The sequence below is a fragment of the Leucoraja erinacea genome, chromosome 17, assembly GCF_028641065.1.
Source record: "Leucoraja erinacea ecotype New England chromosome 17, Leri_hhj_1, whole genome shotgun sequence".
Lineage (NCBI taxonomy): Eukaryota > Metazoa > Chordata > Chondrichthyes > Rajiformes > Rajidae > Leucoraja > Leucoraja erinaceus.
In genome coordinates, this window is record NC_073393.1 from 12,236,467 (window position 1) to 12,264,244 (window position 27,778).

A 27,778-nucleotide genomic window follows, 5' to 3' on the forward strand; every position below is an offset into this window, starting at 1 on the left:
GTCTGAACTCCTTGCTCTGGCCTCGTAGGCTTCTTGGCCTATGTCTCACTGCCCATCATTAAATAGTCTGATCACTTTGTTAGTCTCGAAAGCTGTGGTTACAAACCTGCCTGTGGGTGCCCAGTTAAGATTTTTTTCACAATTAAGGCTACAATTAAGGACCCTTACGATTTTGTCTAGGCACCAAGACGTGGTGATACTAGTACACTGCCTCAGTGAGGTCGGCAACAAGATGTCACTGGGTTTGTACGCAAAACAAAGCATTTCACTGTACCTAAGTACATGTGGCAATAACGTATCCTTGAATTATTGAATAAGGCATCATTGAATAGGATTCAGTGTTTAATCTCCAGGACACTGCTATGGCAAGTGCAGGAGAGCTGTCACAAAAAGCATTAAATTAGATTATATATTGTTTTCATTTGATTGTGGCCTTTAATCCTAACATTATTGGTGACGAAGATTTGGTGAATTGAAGTTGGTGTGAAAATGAGCTGAAGTGACATCTGATACGTCTGCCACACCAAGGCGTGTTTCGCTTTGAAAGAGTCTGCCCTCCCTGTATTTGGTCTCGGAAGATGGTCTGTAGCATGAGCACAACCAACATCACGACGCAACCTCCAGGGGCGGCTGGTGACATTGAGATCATGTACCCTGCCATGTTGATACAACCTCACCTATCCATTGTTTGCTCAAAAGCCATAATAAGGGCCGGTCTATCAGCAACAACAAAGGTAGAACTTCTCGGCTTGTGGTCAGTAGGCATGAATATTGATTTCTCTAACTCCAAGTAACCTTTGCATTCCCTCTCTCTCTCCGTCCCTCCCCACCCTAGTCCTCTTGCTAATTTCACCATTTGTATCCTTTTGTTATCACCTCGTCCCCAGCCAACAATAGACCATTGTGGACTACACTTTTTCAGAGTCATCAATGTAGGCTCTGCTTTGTTCTTATAAGTTCATGTTCATAAGTGACAGGAGCAAAATTATGCCATTCAAGCCTACTCTGCCATTCAATCATGGCTGATCTATCTTTCCTTTTCAACCCCAAACTCCTGCCTTCTTCCCATAACCCCTGATACCCTTACTAATCAATAATTTATCAATCTCTGCCTTAAAAATATCATTGACTTGGCCTCCGCAGCCTCATGCACCTTCCCACACCTCTAGTTTCCCCCTCCCTGGCTCTCAGTCTGATGAAGGGTCTCGGCCCGAAATGACACCTGTTCCTTTTCTCCAGAGATGCTGCCTGACCCGCTGAGTTACTCCAGCATTTTGTGTCTATCTTCGGTGTAAACCAGCCTCGGCAGTCCCATCGTACACAACAGTTTTCTTTGGTTTGTTGAGGATCTGACAGAAACAACACATTTGCCTCATGGCAAAAATTCCCGAGAGAACATTGTGGAAAATTGTGAAACTCCTACTTACAGTGAACATCAGCTGGCAACCGCCAAGGATATAATCCAAGAATGAATAATTTCTGGTTATCTGAAAGAAATGAAACCAGAACTTAAGCATTTGTAAAGTCCCGTTTACATATTTTAAAATAACTTATCAGCTTTTGTATAATGAGTTAATTTACACATTATTATAATCACAGGTCACACTATTCTAGGTAATCTTCACAAATCATTCACATAATTAATCTGCTGAGGGCCGTTCAAATCTTATTAAAATAAATGATTTTGCTAATTTTCTCCAGCATTTAGATTTTGAACAAAGAGCTGCTGCATTTACATAAGAGGTAAACGTTACCTTGCAGGATTTAACGACAATTATTCCAGAATTCTTATAAGTCTTTTTCTTCTTTTGTTTCTTGGAATTAATACATTCAAATTCTATCTGGAAGGAGGGAAGGAGAGTCTCTTGAGAATGATGAAAAGAAGTGAAGGGTTACTTTTTAAAGCACCTTGGTGAGCCATTTCTCTTGCAAATTAGACATAATACATTTCGTTTAACAATAAGCTTTTTGAGGAATCAAATGGCTCATCTGATTTCAACATATCCCATTGGAATCCACTGTCCCACCACCACCCACCCACCCTTCTGACAACTGCAAGGAAGCAGTATACAAATAGTAGTCATGGAAACATCTCTGGCCCATTGCATCTCATTCTGGCAAAGAAGAGCAGGAGAGGGATTAAAACAGATGACAAAAGTACATGAATGTGGCATCACAAACATGCTTGCGGTGAGCTGATAGCAGCTTTACTCTCATTTGTACAGTTTAGGGATAAAGAGTTAGTGTAGAAAGGCAATAAACAGCCGGTGCTGGAAATTGAAAACAAAAATAGAGAGCCCTGGAAATAATCAGCAGGTCAGACAGCACCTGTGCAGAGAAACACCGAGTTCATGTTTTAGGTCAGAGCTGGGAAGAGTTAGAAATGAAGTGTGTTTTAAGGTGCAGATAGGCGGTATAGCTGCTAACTCCATCATCCAAGGTTTCAATCCTGAACTTCTGTGCAAACTGTGAGGAGTTTGCACGTTCTCCCTGTGATCATGTTGGTTTCGTCTGGGTGTTCCAGTTTTCTGAAAAATGCCGGTTGGTAGGTGAACTGGCACCTAACCTGTCCATGTGTTTTAGAATTTGTGGAGTGGATGGAGCTGTGGGGTAAATAAGATTGGTGTAGAATTACTGTAAAAGGATTCTTGATGGTTGATGGTTACTTCATTGGCTGAAGGGCCTGGTTCCATGCTGTTTGACTCGACAAAGAGGGAGAAATACAGAGAACAAAGAGAGTGGCTCGGGTAGAGTAGAGACCAAGAGAGACTGACTGCCACAGTAGTGGAGGTGATTCCATTTGGCCCACAATGTCCATACTAGCCCTCTGGAGACCAGTCCCTTAGCCCACAACATCCATACCAGCGCTTCAGAAAGTCCCCCCCCCACCCCCGGCCACCAATATTGGAATTGGTGGAGAGGTGGAAAATTGCGTCGGGGGACCAGCCCTCTCGTGTGAACATGGGACCCAACGGGTCCCACTTAGTCTAGTACTATGTATAGATTAAAAAACAACTTAATCTGATCTAACTGCCACATAAGAGAAATTTCCTGCCTTCCCTCCATTCCCCTCACCAAATTATCTGCTTCCAAAACAAACTTGTTTCTCTCCGAGTTCTAATGAAAGGTCTTGAACCTTGAACCTTGAACTCTTTCTCTTTCCACTGATGCTCCCAAATCTGCTGAGTATTTTCCCCTAGTATTTTCTGTTTTTGTTATCATTGAATGTGAGATGGAGGAGCTATCATCTTTCTTTTCTGTACACAGACTTCCTGAGGAAGTTGCATTAGATAGCAGTCCTAAGATTATATTATTTTCTTTGAACAATGCAAGAAGAATAATGTATTAGAATACTTCTTTACTTCTTTCAACACCCAGATTCTGATGATGAAGCAGAAAATCACTTTTCACGATGAAAGAAGGGGTGATAGAAGGTCAAATGAACGTTGCCATGAAATATCAAACTGCAGTTACTCTTCTGAGCTACAGGAATACGACACACTCCATAGATTTACTTCTACTGAAATAGTAATGATGATGACGCTGCTGATGATACTTTGTCACTTGCACCTAGATACAGTGACATTCTGTTTTTGCATATCAAGTAAACAAAAGAATCCCCACAAAGGGGCCCGTCAAGTTACAGAAAGTACTCACCCATTCTTCATCTCCCCTCCCCACACTGCCCAAGGTCCACCTTGGATCTCGGCAGTCTCCCCCATTGCTGGGTTCCCCTTTGTTCTAGACGCCCCCCCCCTCCCACGCCAGGTAATAAACGGAGGGTCCAGGCTCAGGTTCATGATGCTCAACCCAATTTGGTTGGGAAAGTAACGAAGAGTTGATTAAGGCATGAAAGCATTAGAACACGGAACTCAAGGAGATGTAGCTCAGACTGGCAGGTCATAGACCTGGTGATAGAATTCAAGAGGGCATTCGAGAGGACGTTGTCGGCAGGAATATTGACGCATGATCTTTTGAAAAATGGAGAGAAATTCCGCAAAATCCACATTAACCACTTAATCGTCATAAAGGTACCCAGGAGAACAGCAAAAAAATAACTTTGATACATCCAACACAAGTCCAGCTATTGTTCAAAAGGAGTCAAATTGTGCTTCTGATCAGCGTAAAGATGATGTTATTCCAACAATACTCGCTGCATCTCTGACCACCGCTCAAATAGCACCAGCAGACCTCCGCAAATCACACGGTATACTGAAATCAATCTCTCAACTAAATCTGTAATAATTATAAATATGTTAAAACAAAAGGGAAATCAATACAGTTTGTGTAGTATTGGATGTTAACAATGATATTAATCCTTAAAAGGGCGGCAGTCTTAAAGTTAAGTTACATGACCAACTTCTCTCTGGGCAGCTTCAATGTTTTATAGAAAGTTCCACAGCCAGTGTCGAATGTACTTTGCATAAAGTGCATACATTGTTAGCGCTCCTCACATTTCATGGTCCAATCGACAGACTAGGCAAAAGACTTTCTTGGAGGTGAAGAATAAATTATCACCTGTTTTACAACTTCTGTCCTTCAATTTATCACAGGCTTTCCGTTTCGTTTGTTCCTTTTCCCAGCTTCGCCCGGCCCTATCCCTCGCCTCCAAATCTATTCTCTGTTTCCTGGCTCTGTATTTCTTTAACAGGTGTTGTGTGTTTAATATCTTCCAGTTGTATCAAGAAGAGGTTATCATCAATTGGAAGCAGTTTCATGACCATTTAGTTGATGGCTGTTTTGTAGTTTGTTTAATCTGGGAGTGATAGATGTTCTGGCTGGGATTTAATCTATTTACAGGGCTCCCAAGGAATCATCGAAAGGGAACAGATTTAGTCAGCATTGGAGGCTGGGTAAATGTGTTCCTGATTCAGTTGCATTGTGCAGTGAGTCCAGGAGAAGGGAGACAGTGCCAAGTAATCCTCCCAGGTGCATCCAAGTAACCTACAATGAATGTTTTGTTGATGAATGGAGTACACTTGGACAGATGCACTCACCAGCACCAACCAACAAGAATGAATATCAGTGGCATGAGCAACAAATTAATTCTCTGATTTGAGAATTAAGGGACAGAGGTTTAGGGGTGACATGAGGGGGAACTTCTTTACTCAGAGTGGTAGTTGTGTGGAATGAGCTTCCAGTGGAAGTGGTGGAGGCAGGTTTGATTTTATCATTTAAAAATAAATTGGATAGGTATATGGACGGGAAAGGAATGGAGGGTTATGGTCTGAATGCAGGTAGATGGGACTAGTGTTCGGCACGGACTAGAAGGGCCGAGATGGCCTGTTTCCGTGCTGTAATTGTTATATGGTTATAAATCTTGGCACCTCAACAAGAGGAGCACAGTTTAAAGGATTCAACCCTCAAATATATCACAACGTTGAAAAGAAAAGTGCCTGTGTTGTGTGGGGGCAAATAAGGAAGTTAATGTGGCCTAACTGGAAATTATAGTTGTGATGCTTTTTGTTAATACTAACTGTAGGAGCCATCTATGCTTAAGTTAGTTACTGTTTGTATATCATAGTATTTTGTCTGGATAATTCTAGCTGTATCATTTTGAACGTTTGGGAGTGAGATTTTGATACGTAGATGGGCGTGGATTTACGTAGGTGTGCGTGACTTACGTTGAACTAAGCGATACGACAGGGAGTGGACAGATCAGATGGGAGCTGGCACGGGAAGAGAAGATGTTTTTTACCGGTTCAGATAGTAAGAATGGAAAGCTGCAATTTGTACATGACACTTCTTTGTATTTACAACAACTTCAATTGTATCAATCAATTATACTGGAAATAATGACTGGAAGATTTGTTTTTAACATTGACTGTGTAAACTCCGCTCCTTCTTGCCTGTGTATTAACAGCAATTAAAAGTTGGACGTTGGAAAGTTGAGAAATTGCCATTACACTGACCATTAAAATAAATGTATGTATACTGCCTTGAACATGAAAGATATGAACACACAAAAATAATGAGCAGAACTGCTCTACTGAACTCATCCCACATTTATAATGTCTGAGCCACGGTGACATTTCCTGCCCCACCCATCCCCGCCCCCTGTAACCTGTGTGAGAAAGATCCAGGGCCAATTACGACAGAGTTCACTGAAAGAATCTGCTCAACACCCTCTCGTTGAACATAGAACACTACACATGAACAGGCCCTTTGGCCCACAAAGTCTGTGCTGAACATGATGCCAAGACCATCAATTATCTAGCTGCACATAATAAATAATATGCCCCGAACATCTCCTTTAAACTTCCCTCCTCTCATCTTAAAGATACGCCCTCTAGTATTTGATGATTCCATCCTGGGTAAATACACCATCTTTGCCTCTCTTAATTGTATAAGAAGGAACTGCAGATGCTGGAAAATCGAAGGTACATAAAAATGCTGGAGAAACTCAGCGGGTGCAGCAGCATCTATGGAGCGAAGGAGATAGGCAACGTTTCGGCCCGAAACGTTGCCTATCTCCTTCGCTCCATAGATGCTGCTGCACCTGCAGAGTTTCTCCAGCATTTTTGTGTACCCTCTCTTAATTGTATACTTTTATATACTTCTATCAGGTTCCAGAGAATGGTCTCTTTAAAATGCTGAGGAGATCTCTTATATTACATATGCAAGCCATCATTCACCAAGTTTTCAAATGATTCCAATGCCTAAGGCAGGTAGTCATCTGCAAAAAAGAGCAATCTTGATTTTCCACGCAAGACACAATGCATATTAAGGGTTGATGCAAGAAAGTACATAACTATTTATTTTGTGGTTAGACAAAAATGCTGGAGAAACTCAGCGGGTGAGGCAGCATCTATGGAGCGAAGGAAATAGGCAACGTTTACGGGTCGAAACCCTTCTTCAGACTATTTATTTTGTGTTGGCTCCAACTCACGGCCAATGTAAAGTAATAACGTCACCTTTAAATGCACCGTATCCAAGCCACAACTCTTCATTCATCCTTTGAAAAAGCACAATTTGCAACAACTCCCATGCAATTTTCATTTCTGCTCAACAGCGATCATCTCCTGCCAATGGAATGCAGATGAGTATCACCCTTTCCAAACCCTGCAAAGCTTTTTTGAGGAATCCCTTGAAACACAGAGGTTTCTTCAGGAATCTTGCATCAGGGTTTTATTCCACAAGAACAATTAAACGGAACGGCAGCTTACACAATTAACACCCAGGATCCTGAAGAACACCAGGAGGATATCATTAAAGGTCCCACAGTGCTCACAATGCAGATATTTTCGCAACCATTTAAAAAAGTTTAGCGTAGGAAGGAACTGCAGATGTGGGTGGTTTACATCGAAGATAGACACAAAATGCTGGAGTAACTCAGCAGGACAGGCAGCATCTCTGGAGAGAAGGAATGGGTGGGTGACGTTTTGGGTCAAGGCCTTTCTTCAGACCCGAAAGATTAGTTTAGTTTAGAGATACAGCATGGAAACAGACCCTTTGGCCCACAGAGCCCGCGCCGACCAATGATCACCGGCATTAGTTCTATCCTACGCACTATAGACAATTTACAGAAGCCAATAAACCTCCAAACCTGCACGATTTTGAAACGTGGGAGGAGACCAGAGCACCCAGAGAAAACCCACGCAGTCACAGGGGGAACGTACAAACTCCATGCAGACGGCACCTGTAGTCAGGATAGAACCTGGGTCTCTGTCGCTGTAAGGGAACAACTCTATGGCTGCGCCCAAGTTCTACAGTAACTTGATAGTAACCCTTGCGTATGTGGAAGGCAATGGTGCGCTTTAAAGGAAAGAGAAAGGGACGGTGAGAGAGAGAACTGGGGTATTACCTTCCACATCCTCAAGGTCAGCTGGGGGAGGGCACAAAGGCCGAAGAGGGCCGGGCGAGGAAATGGATGACGGTTCATTGGATGATCCGGATGGAGGTTAACGGGAGGAGGCCCTGCAGCAACTTGGGGCCCATCTGGATCAGACGCTGCTCCAGGAGACTGAGCACACAGACAAAACCTGGCCACTCTTGCACGTGGGCTCAATGAACCATTCTATGCTCTCCAGACTAATGGGATGGCATGGCAATAATTTGTTGAACTCTCTGCAGAAGCGCTGTGAAATTAACGAACAATTGAACAGTAAGTGTGCTGGCCCGGAAATCCCTTTTCACACCTCCAAAAATAAAAGTGCTGCACAGTTGAAAATTGTTTAATGCAAAGAACAAAATTGCTCACACACTGGGCATCTTTGTGCCCGTTGAGAAATTCAGCCCCTGACTCGACGGTGAGATTTTATTTTTGCCCTAGTTCTATTTCTCTGGCTTCAACTTCTCCAAATGACAGCAACAATTGTGCAACTCCAAATTTGCCCACTGTGAGGCTTTGGACGTCACTGGTCTGAAAAAGAACAATTTTTATATATTTTTAGAACAACCAGTTTTATGAAGTCTGTTTTTTCCCTGAAACAATGTTATTTATAGGCCAGCACTCAATGTGTCCTCGCAGAAACTTGTGACCTCCTGTCACCTCAAGTACCGCCTTGGGCATGCGCCTCCTCTGTTTTGACCATGGAGGCCATGTTCGCTATCATTCTCGGCTCTCCACTCTCATGATCATTGCAGGCTGCCGTTGCAGATCTTTGCCTCATACACAGAGCTGCTCACTGCTGCATTACAGAATGAGCAGCACAGTAGCACAGAGATAGAGTTGCTGTGTTCCAGTGCCAGAGATCTGGGTTTGATCCTGCCTCATGGCGCTGCTTGTACGGAGTTTGTACGTTCTCCCCGTGACCGTGTGGGGTTCTCCATTTTCCTCCCACATTCCAAAGACATACAGGTTTGTAGGTTAATTGGCTTCTGTGAATTGTCTCTAGAGTGTAGGATAGAACTTGTGTATGGGGATCGCTGGTCAGCGCAGACTCGGTGGACGGAAAGGCCTGTTTCCGCGCTGTATCTCTAAACTAAACTGCATACTCAAGGAGTGAAGAGCAGCCCGCAGACGCAGACAGAGTGGACATGGACATTTGCCTGCACTGCAGGCTTCCCCTGTGCAACTGCGCTCACTCACATCCTGTGCATATTCCCTGGAAACCTGGCTATAGTGCTCGAGGATCTATATGGTCTATGTGGCCCCAGGACACAAATCAGACCTCTTGTGAACATTTCTATTTCCACCATATCCAAGCCTTCAGTTTCTTGAGAGCACATCCGAGCCCCTTCCTATTGTTCATGTATTCAGTAGCAACACTCTCGGGCAGCTGGAAGAGTGTGTTTAGGGTATTGTACAGGAGTGCAAAACGATGGGTAAGTATTTCAGAGATCATGGGTTGCGGTGTTGGGTGAAACCTGCTCAATTGAAAATTCTGATGATTGGGATACAAGGTGACCTCAGTTTCAGGTGAGGTCAGATACCAAATTGACCCTTGCCAATCTGTCCTTGTGCCAGGTATGCACCACTTTCATACACTCGCAAACATGGTGGACCAAAGGAGCTGTTCCTGTGATGTACTGCTTTATGTTCAAATTCAAGAGGGTGGATCGATGTGGCTGCCGTTGGTAATGGAAGCCATTGTGAAGTGACTGGAACTCAGCATCACAAAGCTTCATTCCCGCAATGGAGCAGCGGTAGAGTTGTTGCCTTCCAGCGCCAGTTCGATCCTGACAATGGGCACCGTCCGTACAGAGTTGGTACAGTCTCCTTGTGGCTGTGTGGGTTTTCCCCGGGTGCTCCAGTTCCCTCCCACATTCCCCCTTGTGCAGGTTTGTAGGTTAATAGACTTCTGTAAATAGTCCTCAGTGTGCAGGAGAGTACTAGTATATGGGTGATTGTGGTAGGCGTGGGCTGAAGGGCCAGCTTCCACACGATGTCTCTGAACTAAACTAAACTAAACTGAAGACATCACACGGCCCGCAAATATTGCCAGCAATTCCACATGCCAACTATTTTATATTTGCTATTTTTTACAATAATAAAGACCAGCAAAAGTCTGAGCATGCGCACATCCTGGACTTTAAAGTGTCCAAGATGTTCCATGAACATTGTGTTTTACAAATGCTGTTCCTAATTTAGTGCCTGAGCAATCACTGATTCAGCTGCCCCACACTGGTAATAATGAAAGGGCAGATCGTGCATTTGCAGCTAATGTTAGGCAGAAGCATATTACACACTGATGTGATGGTGTCATGTTGCTATCATAATGAAAATGTAAACGCAATAGATTAATTATACAGCTGCTAGTTTTAAAATTCATACACAGCATGTTGGCATCAATAGAAAGGCCAGTTTTAATTGCCTCAGCTCCATTTGAACAATGCTTTGTGAACCACTAAGATAAAAAAAAGACTTACCCTGATAAAACAGAGAGCGGAAGGGATTAGTTTAATTTGGCATCATGGACATTGTGGGCCGAATGGCCTGTTCCCATGCCGTTCAGGACACAAGGCTGTTTTGATATCCCTCTGATGATGTCCCAATGCCCTGCAGAGTGTTAAAGTCATTTTGAAGCATAATCACATTGCAAGGCCAGTAGTGCTGTGGGTCATTTGTCCACACCAACTTCCCACCAAACATATTAATTGAAGGATGCAGCCAGGATGCCAGCAATGACCTCCTGCTTTTCTACATGATAGAGGCAAGGGATCTTTTGTTTCCACCAAGAGAGTAGATGCCGGCAAGGTTAAATGCCTCATCCAAAAGATCGCCCTGCGATCAGTGTCGTGCTGCTTCAGGCTGGATTTTTAGAGCGGAAACAAAGAACTGCAGATGCTGGGGAATACGCAAAAACACACAAAGTGATGGAGTAACTCAACGGGTCAGGCAGCATCTGTGGAGAACAAGGATTGGTGATGCTTCGAATCGAGATCCTTATTCAGACCTATTGTACGGGAGGGAGAATAAAGCTGGAAAAGGGGAGAGGCAGGATAAGGTGTGCCAGGTAATCGGTCGACTCAGACGAAGGGGTAGGTTGACAGGCCGATGGCTGGAACAAAGGTCAGTGATAAGAACAATGGGTGTGAGACAGGTTTGAAGATTTGAGGATTGTGTGGCCAGGGGTTGGAATGTAGCGGGAGAGAGGGGGGTGGAGAGCAGAAAAAGGTGGGAATCCAGGTCAGGGCCCAGGGGAAGGAAGGGTGGAGGGAGTTGAACCTTCTTGGGGGGGGGGGAAGAGTGGAGGGTGTTGGGGGAAAAGGTGGTGGGGGTGGAAGAAATAGTTAGAGATTGCTTAAAATTGGAGAATTCAATGTTCCTACCATTGGGTTGTAAGCTGCCCAAGCAGAATTTGGTATAAGGCCTCACTCTGGCACTGGAGGAGACCCAGGACAGAAAGGTCAGTGTGGGGAATGGGAACGGGGGTTAAAATGGTCAGTAACCAGGAGATCCAGTAGGCCTTGGCGGGCCAAGTGCAAGTGTTCAGCAAAACTGCCGCCAAGTCTACACTGTATCTCGGTAATCTACAGGAGGTCACATCGGGAACGCCGGTTGCCGTGGATGAGGTTAGAGGAGGTTCATCTGTCTCATTGCTGGGGACTCTGGTTGAAGTTGTGGGACGAGGTACAGGGACAGGTGTAGTGTCTCCTGCCGTTGCCGGGACAAGTACATGGAGTGGATGTGGTTTGGGTGGAGAAAGATAAATGGACCAAACGTTGCAGAGGGAGCGGTATCTGTGGAAGGCAGATGTGAAGATAGGAACGGTGGTGGGATGACATCAACGAAGTGACAGAAAAGTCGGAGTGTGGTGTGTTGGATGCGGAGGCTGGTGGGGAGAATGTGAGAACCATCTCTGGGGAGGGGGAGCAAGAGCAGGAGTACGGGACACAGAGTTGAGGCAGGTGAGGGATCACATACACTCCTGCCCGGTCCCTCAGGTCAGCTGGTCAGCTGCTCCTGGAGGTACCGAGGTCTAGTCGGAGGCTCAGAGGGGATAGAGCCTTCTCTGTTGCTGCTCCGGCACTCTGGAACACCCTGCCGCTGCACATCAGACAGGCCCCCTCACTGTCCATCTTCAAATCCAGTGTTAAAACGCATTTGTACTCCCTGGCTTTTGACCATGCCTGAGGCTTTGCTTCTGTTTGTGGTGTTTTTGATGTTTCTTTATTTTACATGTCTTTTCCTACTATTTCTTTTGATTGTTATTTTTGGTGTGTATTAACTTTTTTGTCAATGATTAGTGATGTACAGCACTTTGTTGCAGCTATGTTTCTTTTTAAAGTGCTCTATAAATAAAATTATTATTATTATTATTATTATAATGAAAGAGGACATCTCGTATGCATTAGAATAGAAAGTATCATCTTGGGAGCAGATGGTGCCCAGACCGTGGAATTAAAAGTAGGGAAAAGCGGAAGGAGAAATTGATAGTAGGTCAAACCACACCCTCCCCATGTACGTTCTCCTGTTACCACAGGAGATGTAAAACCTGTCCTTATACCTCCTACCGACTCCCACAGTTATCGGGACTACACTTTCTCCCACTCTGCTTCTTGCAAAGATTCCAAAGACTGAGTAGTGATCTCCTCATAGACTGGACCCCTTTGGTCCAATCATCAGCTACTCATCTACCCTAATCCCATTTATTAGCACTTGATCCGTAGCTTTCAATGTATCAATGATTCAGGTTTTCATCAGATGCTTCTCATGAATCTCTATCTCCAGCACCTTCTCAGGCCCTGCATTCCAGACTCCTACAACCCTTCTTCCTCAGATCCTCTCTAAACTCTGATCTCTTATCCTAAACCTATGCCCTCCGCTTTAGATACCGAATCATGTTTTCCACTAAAGGGGCTGTCCCACTGTGCGAGGTAATTCAAGAGTTCTCCCGAATTTCCCCTGATTCGAACTCGGAGAATTATGGTAATAGCCGCTCGTAGGTACTCGGGGCTCTCGTGGACATTTTTCCACATGTTGAAAAATCTTCACGAGTTTACCGCGTTTCCCTGAGTACCTGCTGTTAGCGTTACGAGCCGCTAAGACACGTCCCGAGCTCCGACGTACCCGCAACGTACATTCTACGTGCTTACCACAAGTTAGATTTTTTTTTTAAACTCGGGAGAGCTCTTGAATTACCTCGTACAGTGGGACAGGCCCTTTACTGGTCTCCTGTGTGCAAGCTTCAATGTTTCTATTTGCCATCACAGCAAATAGAAACATTTCATAGTCCATCGTACATAGTGTCACTTGGGCAACCATGAGCTCATGAAAGGCACTTTTATTTCATACTATGCGTATATTGCAGACACTGCAAGGTTTTAATGCTTATCCAGTAATTGCAAGTCTTCAACTTATCTTCCACGCAGAATTTCATGTTCCTCGGTAAGACCACAAGAAAACTATCTCCACCTCTGGCATTAAAACAACAACATACCCAGAAAGAAAGACTGAATATTATACTGAAGGAAACTGGTTCCTGCACAACAGCCAAACCGATCGTGGACAACTAAGACACATGCAGCGTTCTATTTTCAATCGTGCATTTCATGTACTTTGTAATCTAACATGTTGTGGTTCAGGATCTCAATTCAGAAAATACGCAATAACGCCGTAATTCAAAAAGTGAATGAATGGGTTTTTGAGAGGAGTTTTACGAAGGGAACTAGAATTTACCATGGCAACTGCATCTGCGTACGTCAGTCTCATTTTGCATTAAGGTCACAGAATAAATTCTTTTCTACATGAAGGAACAATTTTTATTTTAAACTGCGTTACAACGCACTTACCTCAGTAGCATGTGACCAACATTAGAATATATTTACACTCTTTGCCAATGTGCATATGTTTGGATGTCTGCAGTGCATTATCTCTCTAACAGTCCACGGTTTTCTACTCTCTTATTTCCCACCTTGTTTGTGTGTGGCAGTTGTACAGTGGAGAAATTGTGTATCACGCAATGATTTCAGACGTGATGCATTTTCCAGCATGCTGGAATTGGGTTTGGACCAACAGGAATGTTTGTCTATTATGAGAATACAACTTACAGCACTAAACTCAATGCAATGATGAATCATGTACAATACGCCGATTTGTTTGAATTTTAGATTTCCTTCTGTACTGTACTTAAATAATTCTTTAGAAATGATCAATTGCAACGTAAGTCCTAAATCCGATCTATTATTGTAGTGCAGGTGGGAATCTATTTACTTTAACTTTGTAAACGCCTCGGTTATTGCAGAAAGAGGATTCTTGAACATTTTGAACATTTCTCGGCTAATCGTGATAGTTTCTGGCTTAAAGGAATTAACCATTCATCAAGGGTGAAGGAATACTAATGCTCTTTGCTGAATCTCATCATCACCAAGAGCTGCCCTTAGCCTCATGGATTAGGTCAAACTCCTGACCTGCACAAATAGGGATGCCTGCTGTCCCGTATTAGCCGGGACATTCCGTACAGTATATTGGGCTAAATTGGTTTGTCCCATACGGGAATGCCCTTGTCCCGTATTTGACTGCTACTACTTGGTCGAGGGGTCTGTCGGGACACCACGACCCGTCCTTCTCTTGGCCGATCATCGTGATGGGGTCCCAGACGTCGCGCATAAAGTTCAGTGCCCAGGCCAAATCTCCTCAGCTGGGCTGCCGGCTGGGCTTTGTGTGCATTTCCTCAATTGTCATCACTCTGTCCCTATACCTCCTCCTTCACCTCCATCCAGGGATCCCAGCTGTCCTTCCATGTGAGACAGAGGCCCGTCTACATTTGCTGCATCCGGTATTCCCGATGTTGCCTCCAATACATTGGCAAGACGAAGTGTAGACTCAGCGGCCATTTCAATGAACACTTACACTTTGTCCAACAAGACCTGCATGGACTCCTAGCTGCTATCCATTTGAACTCCTCTACGCTTTCCCAAACTGATCTTTCTGATCTGGTCTTTCTTAACTGGAGGAACACCATCACATATTCAGTATATAATATATACTAGACTAAGTGGGACCCATTGGGTCCCATGTTCACACGGGAGGGCTGGACCCCCGATGCAATATTCCACCTCTCTACCAATTCCAATATAGGTGGCCAATGGAGCGGGGTGGGGGTCTTTCTGGAACGCTGGTATGGGTGTTATTGGCTGCAGGGACTACTGGTCTCCAAAGGGCTAGTATGGACATTGTGCGCCAAATGGATTATTGGGGTGGCAGCTCAGTCCCTCAAGCATGATGTGCTGGCAGCTCACTCACGGCGGGTGGACTGGCAGTTGACTTGCGGCTATTCCTTGAAATTCCATTCCAAGAAGGGTGCAAGGCCACCAAATTCAAATCCATTTTCCTACCATTTCAAGCAGGGTGCAAGGAAGGGGGGATGGGAAACAGTTCGTGGAAAACAGTGGCCAGCAGGCTGCACGTTGAAATCTCTGCGCAGCTGGCCGCGAGGAACAGACCCAGACGTCATCAGCTCGCTTCAGCTCGTTAGATTTTATAACAATCTCAGATTGGTGAAGAATTTGAAGATAACTCGGGAAGTAATAAATCAAATTTTCAAATGAGGCGATTTTTGACATCATGAGGTAAATCTCTACTGGAATATGTAAAAATGTCGCCATTAGCGCGTCGGTATGAGGAGATGTGAATCACACACAAGCAAACAAATAAATAAGTAAATATCCAAGATCAGATTTTTATAAGTATACTAGACCAAGTGGGACCCGTTGGGTCCTGTCCCCTCAACGCGCGGTCGCGGGGGGGGGAAGCTGCGGCGTCACACACACAAACCACCCTCCACACACACAGGGAGGGAGGGTGAGGGGGGAGGAGGGAGGGGGAGGGGAGATAGATGGGGAAGGGGGGAAGAGAGAGGAGGGTGAGAGAGGAGGGAGAGAGGGGGGGGGTTTAAGGGGGATGAGAGTGGGGGAGAGAGAGAGAGTTGGGGGGAGAGAGAGGGGGGGAAAGAGGGGGAAACTGAGGGGTGTAGGGGGGGGGGGGGGTTGAGATGAGGGAGAGGGGGGAAGGGAGGGCGAGCGAAGAAGGTGAGAGAGGGTCGAGAGGGGGGTAGAGCGGGGAGGGGAGGGGGGGAGGAGGAGGAGGGGAGAGGAGGAGGAGGGGGGAGGAGAGGAGGGGGGGAGAGAGGAGGGGGGGGAGAGAGGAGGGGGGGGGGAGAGAGGAGGGGGGGAGAGAGGAGGGGGGGGAGGGAGAGGGCTGGAGGAGTGGAGGGGGGGGGGGGGAGGTGGGGGAAGGGAGGGGGTGGAGGGGAGAGACAAAGGCAGGGGGGTGGAGGGGGGAGGGGGGAGACGGGGGGAAGGGGGGGAGGGCATTAGTGGGGAGGGGGAGGGAGGGGGGGGTAGAGGGGGGAGGGGAAACATAGAAATTAGGTGCAGGAGTAGGCAATTCGGCCCTTCGAGCCTGCACCGCCATTTAATATGATCATGGCTGATCATCCAACTCAGTATCCCGTACCTGCCTTCTCTCCATACCCTCTGATCCCCTTGGCCACAAGGGCCACATCTAACTCCCTCTTAAATATAGCCAATGAACTGGCCTCAACTACCCTCTGTGGCAGAGAGTTCCAGAGATTCACCACTCTCTGTGTGAAAAACGTTCTTCTCATCTCGTGAGAGAGAGAGTAAAGGGGAGAGAGAGGAGGGGGGGTAGAGGGGAGGGGGCGAGAGGGGGAGGGGGGGGGGGGGGGAGAGAGGGGGAGGGGGAGGAGAGGGGGGAAGGGGGGAGAGGGGGGAGAAGAGGAGGGGGGGGAGAAGAGGAGGGGGGGAGAGAGGAGGAGTGTAGCTGGGCGAGCGAGGGTGCTGCGAAAAGTGGAGAGAGCCCTAACGTGACATATAAAAAGAAAAGCAAAATAATAAAAAGGCAGAACCAGCGAATAAAAACACCAGACCATATCATGATGATATCACGTCAGAGATTGCAATACTGAGCCCTAAGTCAATATGGGTCTGTGAAACTAATAATCTTTTCACTCAAGTGGCAGAATTTTCTAATTAAAAAGCAATTTTAATTAAGAGCAACTCCTCAGCCAAATAAGTATGATCTAATTGTACAGTGTAAGTTTGATGGCATTCATATCACTAATGCTGCCGAACCTGGTATAGGGAGCACCATCACCGGTGAATGATGTAGAACTCCAGATCCCTGAGCAGGGAATTTGAAAGACAAGCCAATATACCAGTAAACTGTTAATTAGAACGATGGCATGTTTATCTACCTCGACCACGTCGTTTGCTTCAGACATCTTGGTCACCGTGGTCTCGCACTCTCCAATAAAGTCATGTCCACCATCGTTATCATAATCGTAGCACAGAACCTGGAACAAGAGTAGCACAAGTGTGGAACATTAACTCCTGTGAGAGTCAATAGACTAGCAGGCATCGGATTGGATTCTGGCCTCTGTCGGTGATGTGCATGTGAGCATTTCCAAAGCCTAGAAAATTGGACTGAAGTAAATCCATCTGTGCCTGGTTTTTTTCCCCCCCCTAAATCACAAAGTAGCACATTATTTACGATTTTAGGCATGAATTGCAGTGCTTGTTTGGTGATGTCCCATCAATTTGTTTCTCTGCTTTATGACAATATGATTTATGTAAATGGGTGTGTGGTGGTCAGTGTAGACTTTATTGGTAAATAAAAACTGGACACCTGCTGTCACAGTTCACCCCAAAACTGATAGTATTTCCCTATTGTATTTTGCAAGCCCAATGACATTGTCACATTGTCGATGTGCTCGATTAATACATCGCTTGCGATACAGCAAAAACTGAATCAAAAAGGTCAACAATCTGCAGTCTGTACATCAGACTCCCAGTTCCACAAGAGTACATCAAGCTGAAAGTAGAGAAGCCAGCAGAAATTAAAGGGACGATGGTGGAGGCACATTTGTAAAGCCCCAGTAGTCTTCTGCAAGATTACCTCTTTACACTAGCAGCAACCCTGAGCATAGATCAATTGGTATCTTCAGTTCTTCAATGCCCACCAGAGCTGCACGCTCACTCCCCTCACTGAACTGAATACCCCCTCGATATCACCCCTCCCACTTTGCCGCACCCCCCCCCCCAACCCCTACACTGCTAAGGCAGGAACTGTGACTGGGACAGCGACTACCTCAACAGTGCTAATCTGACCCAGCTGGCAGCAGCAAACTCAGTTTGGTGTATCTGTCGTTTGTCAATGCAGGAGGGGGCTTCTGACTCCTCTTTGAGCTGTGAACCATGAATATTTTTTATATGAAGGAGGTCCCAATACTGCCCCCCCCCCCCCCCCCACCCACTCCCCACCACATTTTATGCATTTGTTTAAACAGTCAGTCACCAAAAATGGATTCAATCCAACTTCTAAGCATCAGTGTCCATTACTGTATCTAATTTATTTCCTTGCTCCAGGACAGAAGGAAGTCATTTGGGCCATTCTGCCCGTGGCAGCCCTATGGAAGAGTGTTCGGTTGTTTCTAAGCCTCTGCTCTTTTCCCACAGCCCTGCAGGTATAATCTTCTCAAGTGTGTAGAAAGTTATTGCAGGTTCTGGTATGTACTGAAGATAGACACAAAGTGCTGGAGTAACTCAGCGGGTCAGGCAGCATCTCTGGAGGAAAAGGTTGGGTGACCTTATGGCTGAGTTACACCAGCACTTGTGTCTACCCTTCCCAAGTATTCATTTATTTCTCCACTCAAAACCTTTTTACTGTATCTGTATATACCACAGTTCCATGCAGCACTGTCAAGATTCCTCACTGCCAAACTCACTGAATAAATTCTCCTCCCCTTTCCTTCCTGCATTTACATCCATCCATTTTCTTAAATCTGTATCACCTGGTTACTGCTCCTCTTGATGGTGGAAAGGATATCACTTTTGTTATTGCATCGTAATCTTTCAAATGGCTGTTATTTCCACTAAGTTGTGTTCAGCCTTCTCCGTAACCAGTTCTACAAGAGTAAATAAAGCCAGCTTCATCCAAGCCTGCCATCCATTCCTGTTTATCACTATGAATGTATAAAACCTCTGGAGCAGAATTGCAAAACTGGTAACAATCCTTACTTCCAATGCACGACTGATCATATCCAACTCTGTAAAGAGCTCTGTCAACTACTGTATCACCACATTCTCACGTTTAGGTAAAAAAATACCTACTGTTGATCCAAGATATGTTGGCATTTGGTCACGCACCTAGCAGTAACTACAGATATAGTCACGCATGGCCTAAGTAATAACCAAAGATAGAGAGGTAGAGTCCTGAATAGTCCAGCATCAGACTAAGGAGGAATTAGACTCTGATGGATGTGACACACAAGAATCTACACACTGATGTATCATGAAGTAGCATAACGCCCATCAAAACAGTGCTGTATAATACCTCTCCCATGGAGTCTTTATCTTGGATGTCACTGCTGGTTTCATAACTAAATGCATTCAAACTAATGGTGGTTTATAGTTGCTATTGGGGAAGTACCAATTACCTTTATGGTCTTGTCCACATGGGCATCACACAGGGACACAAGTGGCATGCTGAATGGTTTCCAGATGGGGTCAAGAGTATTTTTTATAACCTGCAAAACAAATGAGAAAATTACCAAGAACTGCACAATCCACATCCAGAATCAGTCAGACGTCTTTCTTAAAATTTTCAATTTAATTGATCCAGCAAGTCTTACTGTCCAGATGAACCATCATCGCAGAATAAAATAAAGTCGCATTAAGAAGAGGCTTCTGAGCTACCTGGATGGCCCGCTTGACCAAAGCTGAGTTAGTTGGATCAGAATTGCCTGCACTGAACGTATAAAATAGTAAATGTCGAGAATCTCCTTCTGAAAGTTGGCTTCACTGAATTGAAGGTGGAATACATGCAGACACAAAAACACAGCCTCACTGAGGTATACAGCAGCTCCTCGAACTACGATGGGGTTACCTTCCGATAAACCCATCGTAAATCGAAAATATCATAAGTCGAAAACGCATTTAATACAATTTGATCACGTGGCCGGACGTGACGAGCGGCTCGCGGTCGTTGTCCAACGTTTGCACCATCGTAAAGTCGAAATGTTTTAAGTCGAAGCATCATAAATCGGGGAACATATTAATGCGCTGACCAGAAATGTACCTCTACCATCTAGATGTCCACAGGATAGCAAAGTGGCAGAGGGTTCGATCCTGACTATGGGTGCTGTCTTTGTACGTTCTTCATGTGACCGTGTGTTTTTTTTCTGGGTGACCCAGTTTCCTCCCACATTCCAAAGACATGCAGGTTTGTAGGTTAATTGGCATCTGTAAATTCCTCCGTGTGTAGGATGCAAAACTGGGCTAACATAGAACTAGTGTATAAGTGATTGTTGGTCGGTACGGACTCCGTGGGCCGAAGGGCCTGTTTCACCACTGTATCTCTAAACTAAACCTAGTCTGCGATCTGTGCTGAATTAGTTGGCCTTGCTTTAGGATGGGGATGGGGGCAGGATATGGGGAGGAGAGCAGGCTGGTTAACATAATAGACCTGTCCCATCGTACGAGTTCAGTCCAAGAGCTCTCCCGAGTTTAAAAAATCAAACTAGTGGTAAGCACAGAGAATGAACGTAGCTGGTTCGTCGGAGCTCGGTGACGTCTCTTAGCGGCTTGTAACGCTAACGGCAGGTACTCGGGAAGACTCGCTAACGGCAGGTAAGCACGGGAAGACTCGTGAAGATTTTTCAACATGTTGGAAAATGTCCACGAGAGCCCCGAGTACCGACGGGTGGCCATTACCGTAAATCTCTGAGTTTGAATCAGGGCAAACTCGGGAGAGCTCTTGGAATGAACTCGTACCGTGGGGCATGGCTTTTAGAGTTAAAAAGATGGAAAAATAAATCAACCCTGCTTCGAGCTTCTTATTGCTGGCTGGCAGACTCTGCTGGAACGGTGCTTACACAAGCCAATGTGGGAAGACCTAATTCAGTTTGGCAGTTGTGCCCTTCCAGTCCAATAGGCTGCCAACATCCATCTTACGCCTTACACCGAGATAATTTGCCAGTTGGGTGAGACACCGCAGGGCATGCAACATCTGTAAAACCAGATGTTACCGGCATCAGGAGGGTTGCAAATTGATAAAAGGTTGTAAATTTGGGATTATTACAACTAACAAATGTAAAGTGAGTGGGTCCAACAGGCAGCCAATGCATTATTGAAGCATGCCCAAGGTTTGGAGCTGTGCAGCAGAACAAATATTGTCTTCAGGTCTTGGCTTTGGTGCCGTTCCAGAATATCACATCAGCTTTGGAGCAGTCCCAATACACTAATTGTTCTGACAACCCAGTTAGAAATCCCAGAGTCCCACTGAGAACAGCAATGCCGGCTTATGTCTAAGAGTCACACTTGTTTGCAGATTTTAAAGTTATGATATTAAGGGAATCTTTGAAGGGTAATGCACAGCGAGAGTAGAAGATGGTCTTGGGTGGTGAAGGTAAGTTAGCAACATCACACTGACTGCCTTTCATACACCCAGCCCTGCAATCAGTGGAATTAGTTGAATGGAATGCAGGTTAGAACAAGTAATGGGCAGCCTATGCAGTGCCAACTGCATTGTGCAATGTCCCAAACATCCTCCCAAGTCTACTTCTCATCCTTATGAATGTTGCAAGCCAAACGAGCTTTTTAGTGGAAAAATTGAGGGTTACATTTCCTTAAAATGTAATTCTTTACTGTCATGCTATCCTTAATGTTCTTTGGCCAGAGGGTGGTGAATCTGTGGAATTCATGACCACAGACTGCTTTGGAGGCCTTGGGGCATTTTTAAAGCAGTGATTGATAGGTTATTGATCAGTAATGGGCATCAAAGGTTACGGGGAGAAGGCAGGGGAATGGGGCTGAGAAGGAAAAATTAAATCAGCCATAATCAATTGACAGAGCAGACTTGGTGGCTGAATAGCCTGATTCTGTTCCCATGTCTATAGTCTTAACTTGAACCATGGGTCAGTCTGGACCAGGTACTCCAAAACCTCTTGAACAGCAACTCTAATGAACTCAAAGCTCAATTCTGGAGTGGAAAATTGTATCTAAATGCTTTGTGTCAACACTAATGAACCACACACCAGTGAGAGTCCGTGCCGACCAGCGATCACCCTGTACACTAGCACTATCTCACACACTAGGGACAATTTCCTATTTTCTTACCATAGCCAATTAACCTACAAACCTGCACTTTTTTGGAGTGTGGGAGGAAATGGGATCACCCGGAGAAAACCCATGTGGTCACAGAGAGAGCGTACACATTCCGTACAGACGGCACTTGTAGTCAGGATCAAACCCGGGTCTCTGGCGCAGTAAGGTAGCAACTCCACCCATGGCCTTAAATCCAGTCCAGGCTACATGGCTTAAAACCTGCCTCTGTGATGCTAGTTCTGAAGATTCCACCCAAACCACACGACCCATCGCACGAGTTGAAAATCTACCATAATCCAACATAGCCATGAAACTCATCTCATCATGAATGAATGAATGAATGAATGATTGAATGTATGAATGAATGAATGAATGACTGAATTAATGAATGGAATACGGTATGCAAATAGTGGCCACATAATGGCACTGACAAAGTTACAAAGTCGACACAGTTTCTGCGCAGGTCCCTCTTTGTTCTTCCCCTCCCCCACCCCCTCTCACGGTGGTCCGCCATGCCGGCTCCTCCATTGACCATTGTTCTTCCCCCTTCCTCACGGGGGTCCCTCCCACGCCAGGTCCTCCTTTGTTCCTTTCCCCAGCAGCGACGTCTTCACTGCACGTGGTCCGTTCTTGAGCGTCGGTCGGTGCTCCCATCGACCTCCCCGCTATCTCTGGACGACTCCATGGCACTGACCCAGGCCCCGGCCGCAGGCTCCGTCAACTGGCAGCGAGCAGGCTCCGCTGACCCAGGCCCCGGCAGCCACGTGCTCCGACATGCGGGCACTATGGCCTCGGCTACCCGGCAGCTCGCCAGAAGGCGTCTGCTGCCGAAGCGGCTCTCAGAGAAGCGTCCAGATGATCGTAGTGGTGTTGGATGTGGGGAAAGAAAATATCCACAACTGGTCCACTAAGGCTGAGGGTCGTTTTATTCTGCAACAAACCTCACTCCCTTCAAAGCACGCTGGTATGTGACAATGAAACTGGAAACAACTTTCCATTTATCATCATCACCTTCAAAGCACAGATAATCACCCTGCATCAAACATCAACATCAATTAGTGTCACGGGGATCTCCAGTAACCTGCTTGGTCAATTCCAGCCTTGATTGCGTAAAGAAGTGTGTCAAAGATGAAGAGGGGACGACAAACGTGTGAGAAGAGCAGGTCATTTTTAACTTATAGATCTATCCTCTCATCAATATGATTTCATTCGTTTCCTTCAGCTGACAGAGGCAATGTAAAAATAAATTTGCAGTAAAACGAGAAGCAACTCCTTTGACCCTTACAAAACAATCTGGAAACAATGAAGTGAATCACACGCAATAAAACTCTCCGTGCAAGCTGTGATTTTAAGAGGCATTTTGTATCATTTGTGTCCAACGTGACAAAAATTCTAAGCAGGTACTCTTGTAATTGTCACTTTTAAAATATGTAACTATTCATTATTGCCTCCTCAATATGGGTTATTTGGCAGAGATACACAATGTTTGTTTTTGTCACATATAATAGGATTTTGTGTGTGCGTTTGCTGTGGATGAGGCACAAAATAGCCAGTTTAAAGGCTCATTCAATAAAAGCCAGGGAATTCATTTGAAGGAGCATACAGGAAACCCCAGGAAAACCCTGTCTTAATCTCTGGCCTGTGTTGGTTGAACTGATCACAGTCAAACTCTCAGAGTGTAAGAGTTGCCCCTTACTAATCAAGAACCGGTTTTGTTTAGTTTGGTTTATTGCCACGTGTACCGAGGTACAGTGGAAAGCTTTTGTTGCGTGCTAACCAGTCAGCAGAAAGACAATACATGATTCCAGTCAAGCCATTCACAGTGTACAGATCCTGTTTCCTGTAATAGGGAGGGAGAGCAATTATCCTTTAATAGGATCAAAGCAAATAGCCAATGTTTGGGTGCAAGTTGGGTAAGCTCCACCTGATGTACACTGTTCGATTGACCCCTTTGCTCAAATGCAGTTGTGCTCAACATCATAAAACAAGCCCGTGCTCAGGAGCTGGATGTTGATTTTCTTTCATTCAGCTGGTTCAAATTTGGATTTAATGAAGAAACCAAGTTTTCTGTGACTAGAAGTTATAATTGCACTGCTCCCTGCTTTCAATTAAAAGTAAAATTAGTTTAGTTTAGAGAAACAGTGCAGAAACATGCCCTTTGGGGCCACCGAGTCTACGCTGATCACACGCACGCACGCACGCACGCACGCACGCACACACGCACACACACGACTATTTACAATTATACAAAGCCAATTAACTTTCAAACCTGTGTGTCTTTGGAGTGTGGGAATAAACTGGAGTTCCTGGAGAAAACTAACGCAGGTCACGGGGAGAACGTGCAAATTCCGTACAGACAGCACTAATAGTGGTGATGGAACCCTAGACTCTGGCGCTGTAAGGCAGCAACTCTACCACTGGGCCAGCGTACTGCCCTCAATGTAAGGGAACATTGGAGGCTTGTTGTAAGGTGCATGAGCTGAGATTGGCCTTCCTGTTCTTCAATTTGCTGGGGTGCTAATTCATGGACTATCCTAGTCATGCCCCACGGCGACCAACAACATTCATCACACGCCCGGGCGCTGTTTCCAGGAGTTTGTCCAGGTGTGGGTGGCCTGTGGATAGTGTGGATGAGCAAGGCAAATGTTGCGGAAGTTTGAAGAGGCCGACTCCAGCTTTGGAGGGCTCCCTCCTGTCTGAGCAGGTCCCAGCCCTTGGTGCCCACAGCTGAAAACCCACCACCCTTTCAGCAATGTTCCACTGGCCCTCTTTCTGTGTGTCCACTACTTCCCACCCAGGTATTACTCTCAAACCATCCCAGCTAGTAACACTCACCTCCCATTCCATCCCACAACCAACTTGTCAACCACCTCCATCCTGGCTACCAACTCCTTCTCTCCACCACTGAAGCCTCTCCCAGCTTGTTGCCCCATTTCCTTTCTGATGCCCGGCCCATTGCACACTGGCAATTTAACAAACCTGAACAAGTGCAATTTATTTCGACATAAAGTGCTGGAGCAACAGCAGGTCAAAGCAGCATCACTCAACATGGACAGGTAGCGTTTTGAGTCAGGATCCTTTTTTCAGACTTGTCTATAGAAGGGTTCGGACCTGAAATGTCACCCATCCATGTTCTCTGGACATGATGTTGCCTGACCTACTGAGTTACTCCAGCACTTTGTGTATTTTTTTGTAAACCAGCATCTGCAGTTCCTTGTTTCTACATTCTGCCGTTGATTTAGTTTAGTTTAGAGATACAGTCTATAAACAGGTCCTTCAGCACACCGAGTCCAAGCCATACCATACATGAAGGGAGATACGTCTTCACTCCACCATTGAAGCAATTCTTTTCCCTCACTTTCTCTCAAGACCCACACGTCATATCTTTGAATATGCCTTTATGCACATTAGCACGAGTCATGTTAAATTCAGAAAACCTTCCTGATCTTACGTCCTTAAATGCCTTGTGCTGAATATGAATGAAAGACAGTTATACAACTTGCAATTTTCATTTGCATTTAACGAGGAAACAGATTGCACAATTTCCATAGTTGCTACAATCCTCTGGCTTACTTTAGATGTGACCACAGATCATTTAACAGCAACCCTTAACCAAGAAATTCCTCATTCCACAGACAGCAACAAATAAATCAAGAGAAGACCATTTGGCCCTTCCTGTCCCTTCTGCCACTCAGTAGGTTCATGGCTGGCCTTTCACCTCAGTTCATTTTTTGCTGCATCAACACAATACTTAGTAATATCTACATTTTTTAAATTTAATTCTAGATGTGTCTTAATGCACTCTGCCCTCTTGTGTGGAGAATTCCAAGGATTCACTACACTGAGCTGACTTCTTATTTTGAGCTTGTTCAGATGTGTTCAATGCCTGGAGCTTCCGGCCCAGCACGGTTCCCCATTGACACGAGCGGTGGCCCATCGCACCCCAGCAATTCAATGAGGCTAAGCAAGTGCCATTTATTTAGCCACACAGTTCTGGAGTAGCTCAGCGGGTCAGACAGCATCCCTGGAGAACGTGGATAGCTGACATCGTGGGTTGGGACCCTTCTTCAGACTTTGTTTGAATTTCAATGAGCTCACTTCATATTCTTCCAAATCAAAAGAATTATCTGCTTAATCCCTCTACACATGACAAATACACCATCCTGTGAATCAATCTGTGAAACCCCTCCATGGTAAGTTTATCCTACTTAGATAGGGAAACCAAGCACAATATTTCAGACAAGAGTCTCACCAGAGACCTACGTAACTGGAGCAAAACATCTCTTCTCTTTTATTCAAACCGCCGCGGATTATGTTTTCCTTCCTAATTCTTTGCGCTAGCTGAAGATTAATTTTCAGTGGTTATTGTGTGTGGAAATTCAGTCTCCCCCGAACATCAATTTATTTTAATCTCCAAAGTCCTTTGGTTAATACTTTTTTGGTCTACATTACAAGTCTTTCCTGTGACGTAAAACCATCTTTAACGTCACCGTGTTTGCTGCAGCTTGAGACTTCTTTTATTGGGATTTTGTGCGAAAGAAGGGATTTACTTGCAAACAATGAAGTGATTCATTAAATATTAGTCGTCTATTATTCAGTTATATCTTAAAAATACATCTCTCCAATCTTCCTCGGCCATCTTCCATATACATTTAGACCTTGGCTTTTGAATGACTGAATCTCTTCCAATTTTCATTTTAAAATTCTACCATATTTTGGCCAGTCTGACTAGCCTACTCCCACTGCGCAATCCAAGATCTTCAATTGTTCCCTTGTTGGTTGTTCAATCCGCCGACCTCGTAAAACCTTTCTTATGCACTTCATGAATCCATGCTCCACACTATTAATGCTAATTTGGTTTGCTCAGTCTATATCTAGATTAAAGTCCCACATGATTATTGTATAACTCTTGTTCTGTGCATGTCTGAATTATACTATGCTCCAAATAACCACTACTGTTTGGAGACACCTATAGACATCTCCCACTGAAATCTTATTTTCCCTGCTGTCTCATAGCTACAACCAAACCAGTTCTATTGTTGCAGTATTTCAGAACACATGCTAAACTATTTCTCCCTTCCTCCATCCCAGCTGTCATTCAATGCATTTAGCAGCTCTAATTAGATTCTACTCGTCAAATGGGGATTGGAGTCGCGGATCATTCCCATCGTCTAAATTGTTGGTACGGCCCTCAATTAGTTTTTGAAATTTTTGTTCATTTACTACGATGGATTAATAATTAACTTCAATGGTAAGTCCGCTACTTGTACTCAATACATTGGCCGGAGGGCACTCATCAGCACATGTGCATTTTCATTAACGTTTGACAGCATTAAACGCCACTGTGCAAATTCCCCTGTGAGCTATTTATGATTCCTGTACGTGGAATAGTTTGCAAACCATTTCACAATAGCCTGGGGGATCCACGTGTAGCTCAATACCTCATTGAATCAATCTGCTACAATTAAAGGAAAAGACAAAAGTTGGGGATAAAGGATGCTTTCCAGTGGAGCATTGAAATATTCTGCAACAGTTTTTAAAGAGGCTTATTCTTCTTAATTTCTATCCGTTTCCCCAAATTTGCTGTCAAATTCATTGTATGAAGCGCAGCCAGTTCCGCAGAAGGCTCATATGCATGTTATTTTTTAATCTTTAATATGCATGTTATTTTTTTTAATATTTTTTAATCAGCAACCAGGCTTCTTTTAATGAGTAGCTTTTACTTGTCATTCTCTTGGTCATTAGGATGCCACTGAATAAATATTCA

At 44.9% G+C, this 27,778-nt stretch overlaps 1 protein-coding gene across 7 annotated transcripts in view; it reads right to left on the reverse strand.

Annotated features, from left to right (window-relative positions):
- The window catches only part of cpne2 (copine II), a 149,988-nt gene that overhangs the window by 83,587 nt on the left and 38,623 nt on the right, over nucleotides 1-27,778 (reverse strand). For all 7 annotated transcript variants that reach the window (XM_055648552.1, XM_055648554.1, XM_055648550.1 and 4 more), the window contains exons 7-10: nucleotides 19,344-19,433; nucleotides 17,103-17,201; nucleotides 1,755-1,841; nucleotides 1,428-1,487 (exon numbers count right to left, since the gene is read on the reverse strand). In XM_055648552.1, coding sequence (XP_055504527.1) covers nucleotides 1,428-1,487; nucleotides 1,755-1,841; nucleotides 17,103-17,201; nucleotides 19,344-19,433 — 336 coding nt within the window. The remainder of the gene's footprint in view (nucleotides 1-1,427; nucleotides 1,488-1,754; nucleotides 1,842-17,102; nucleotides 17,202-19,343; nucleotides 19,434-27,778) is intronic.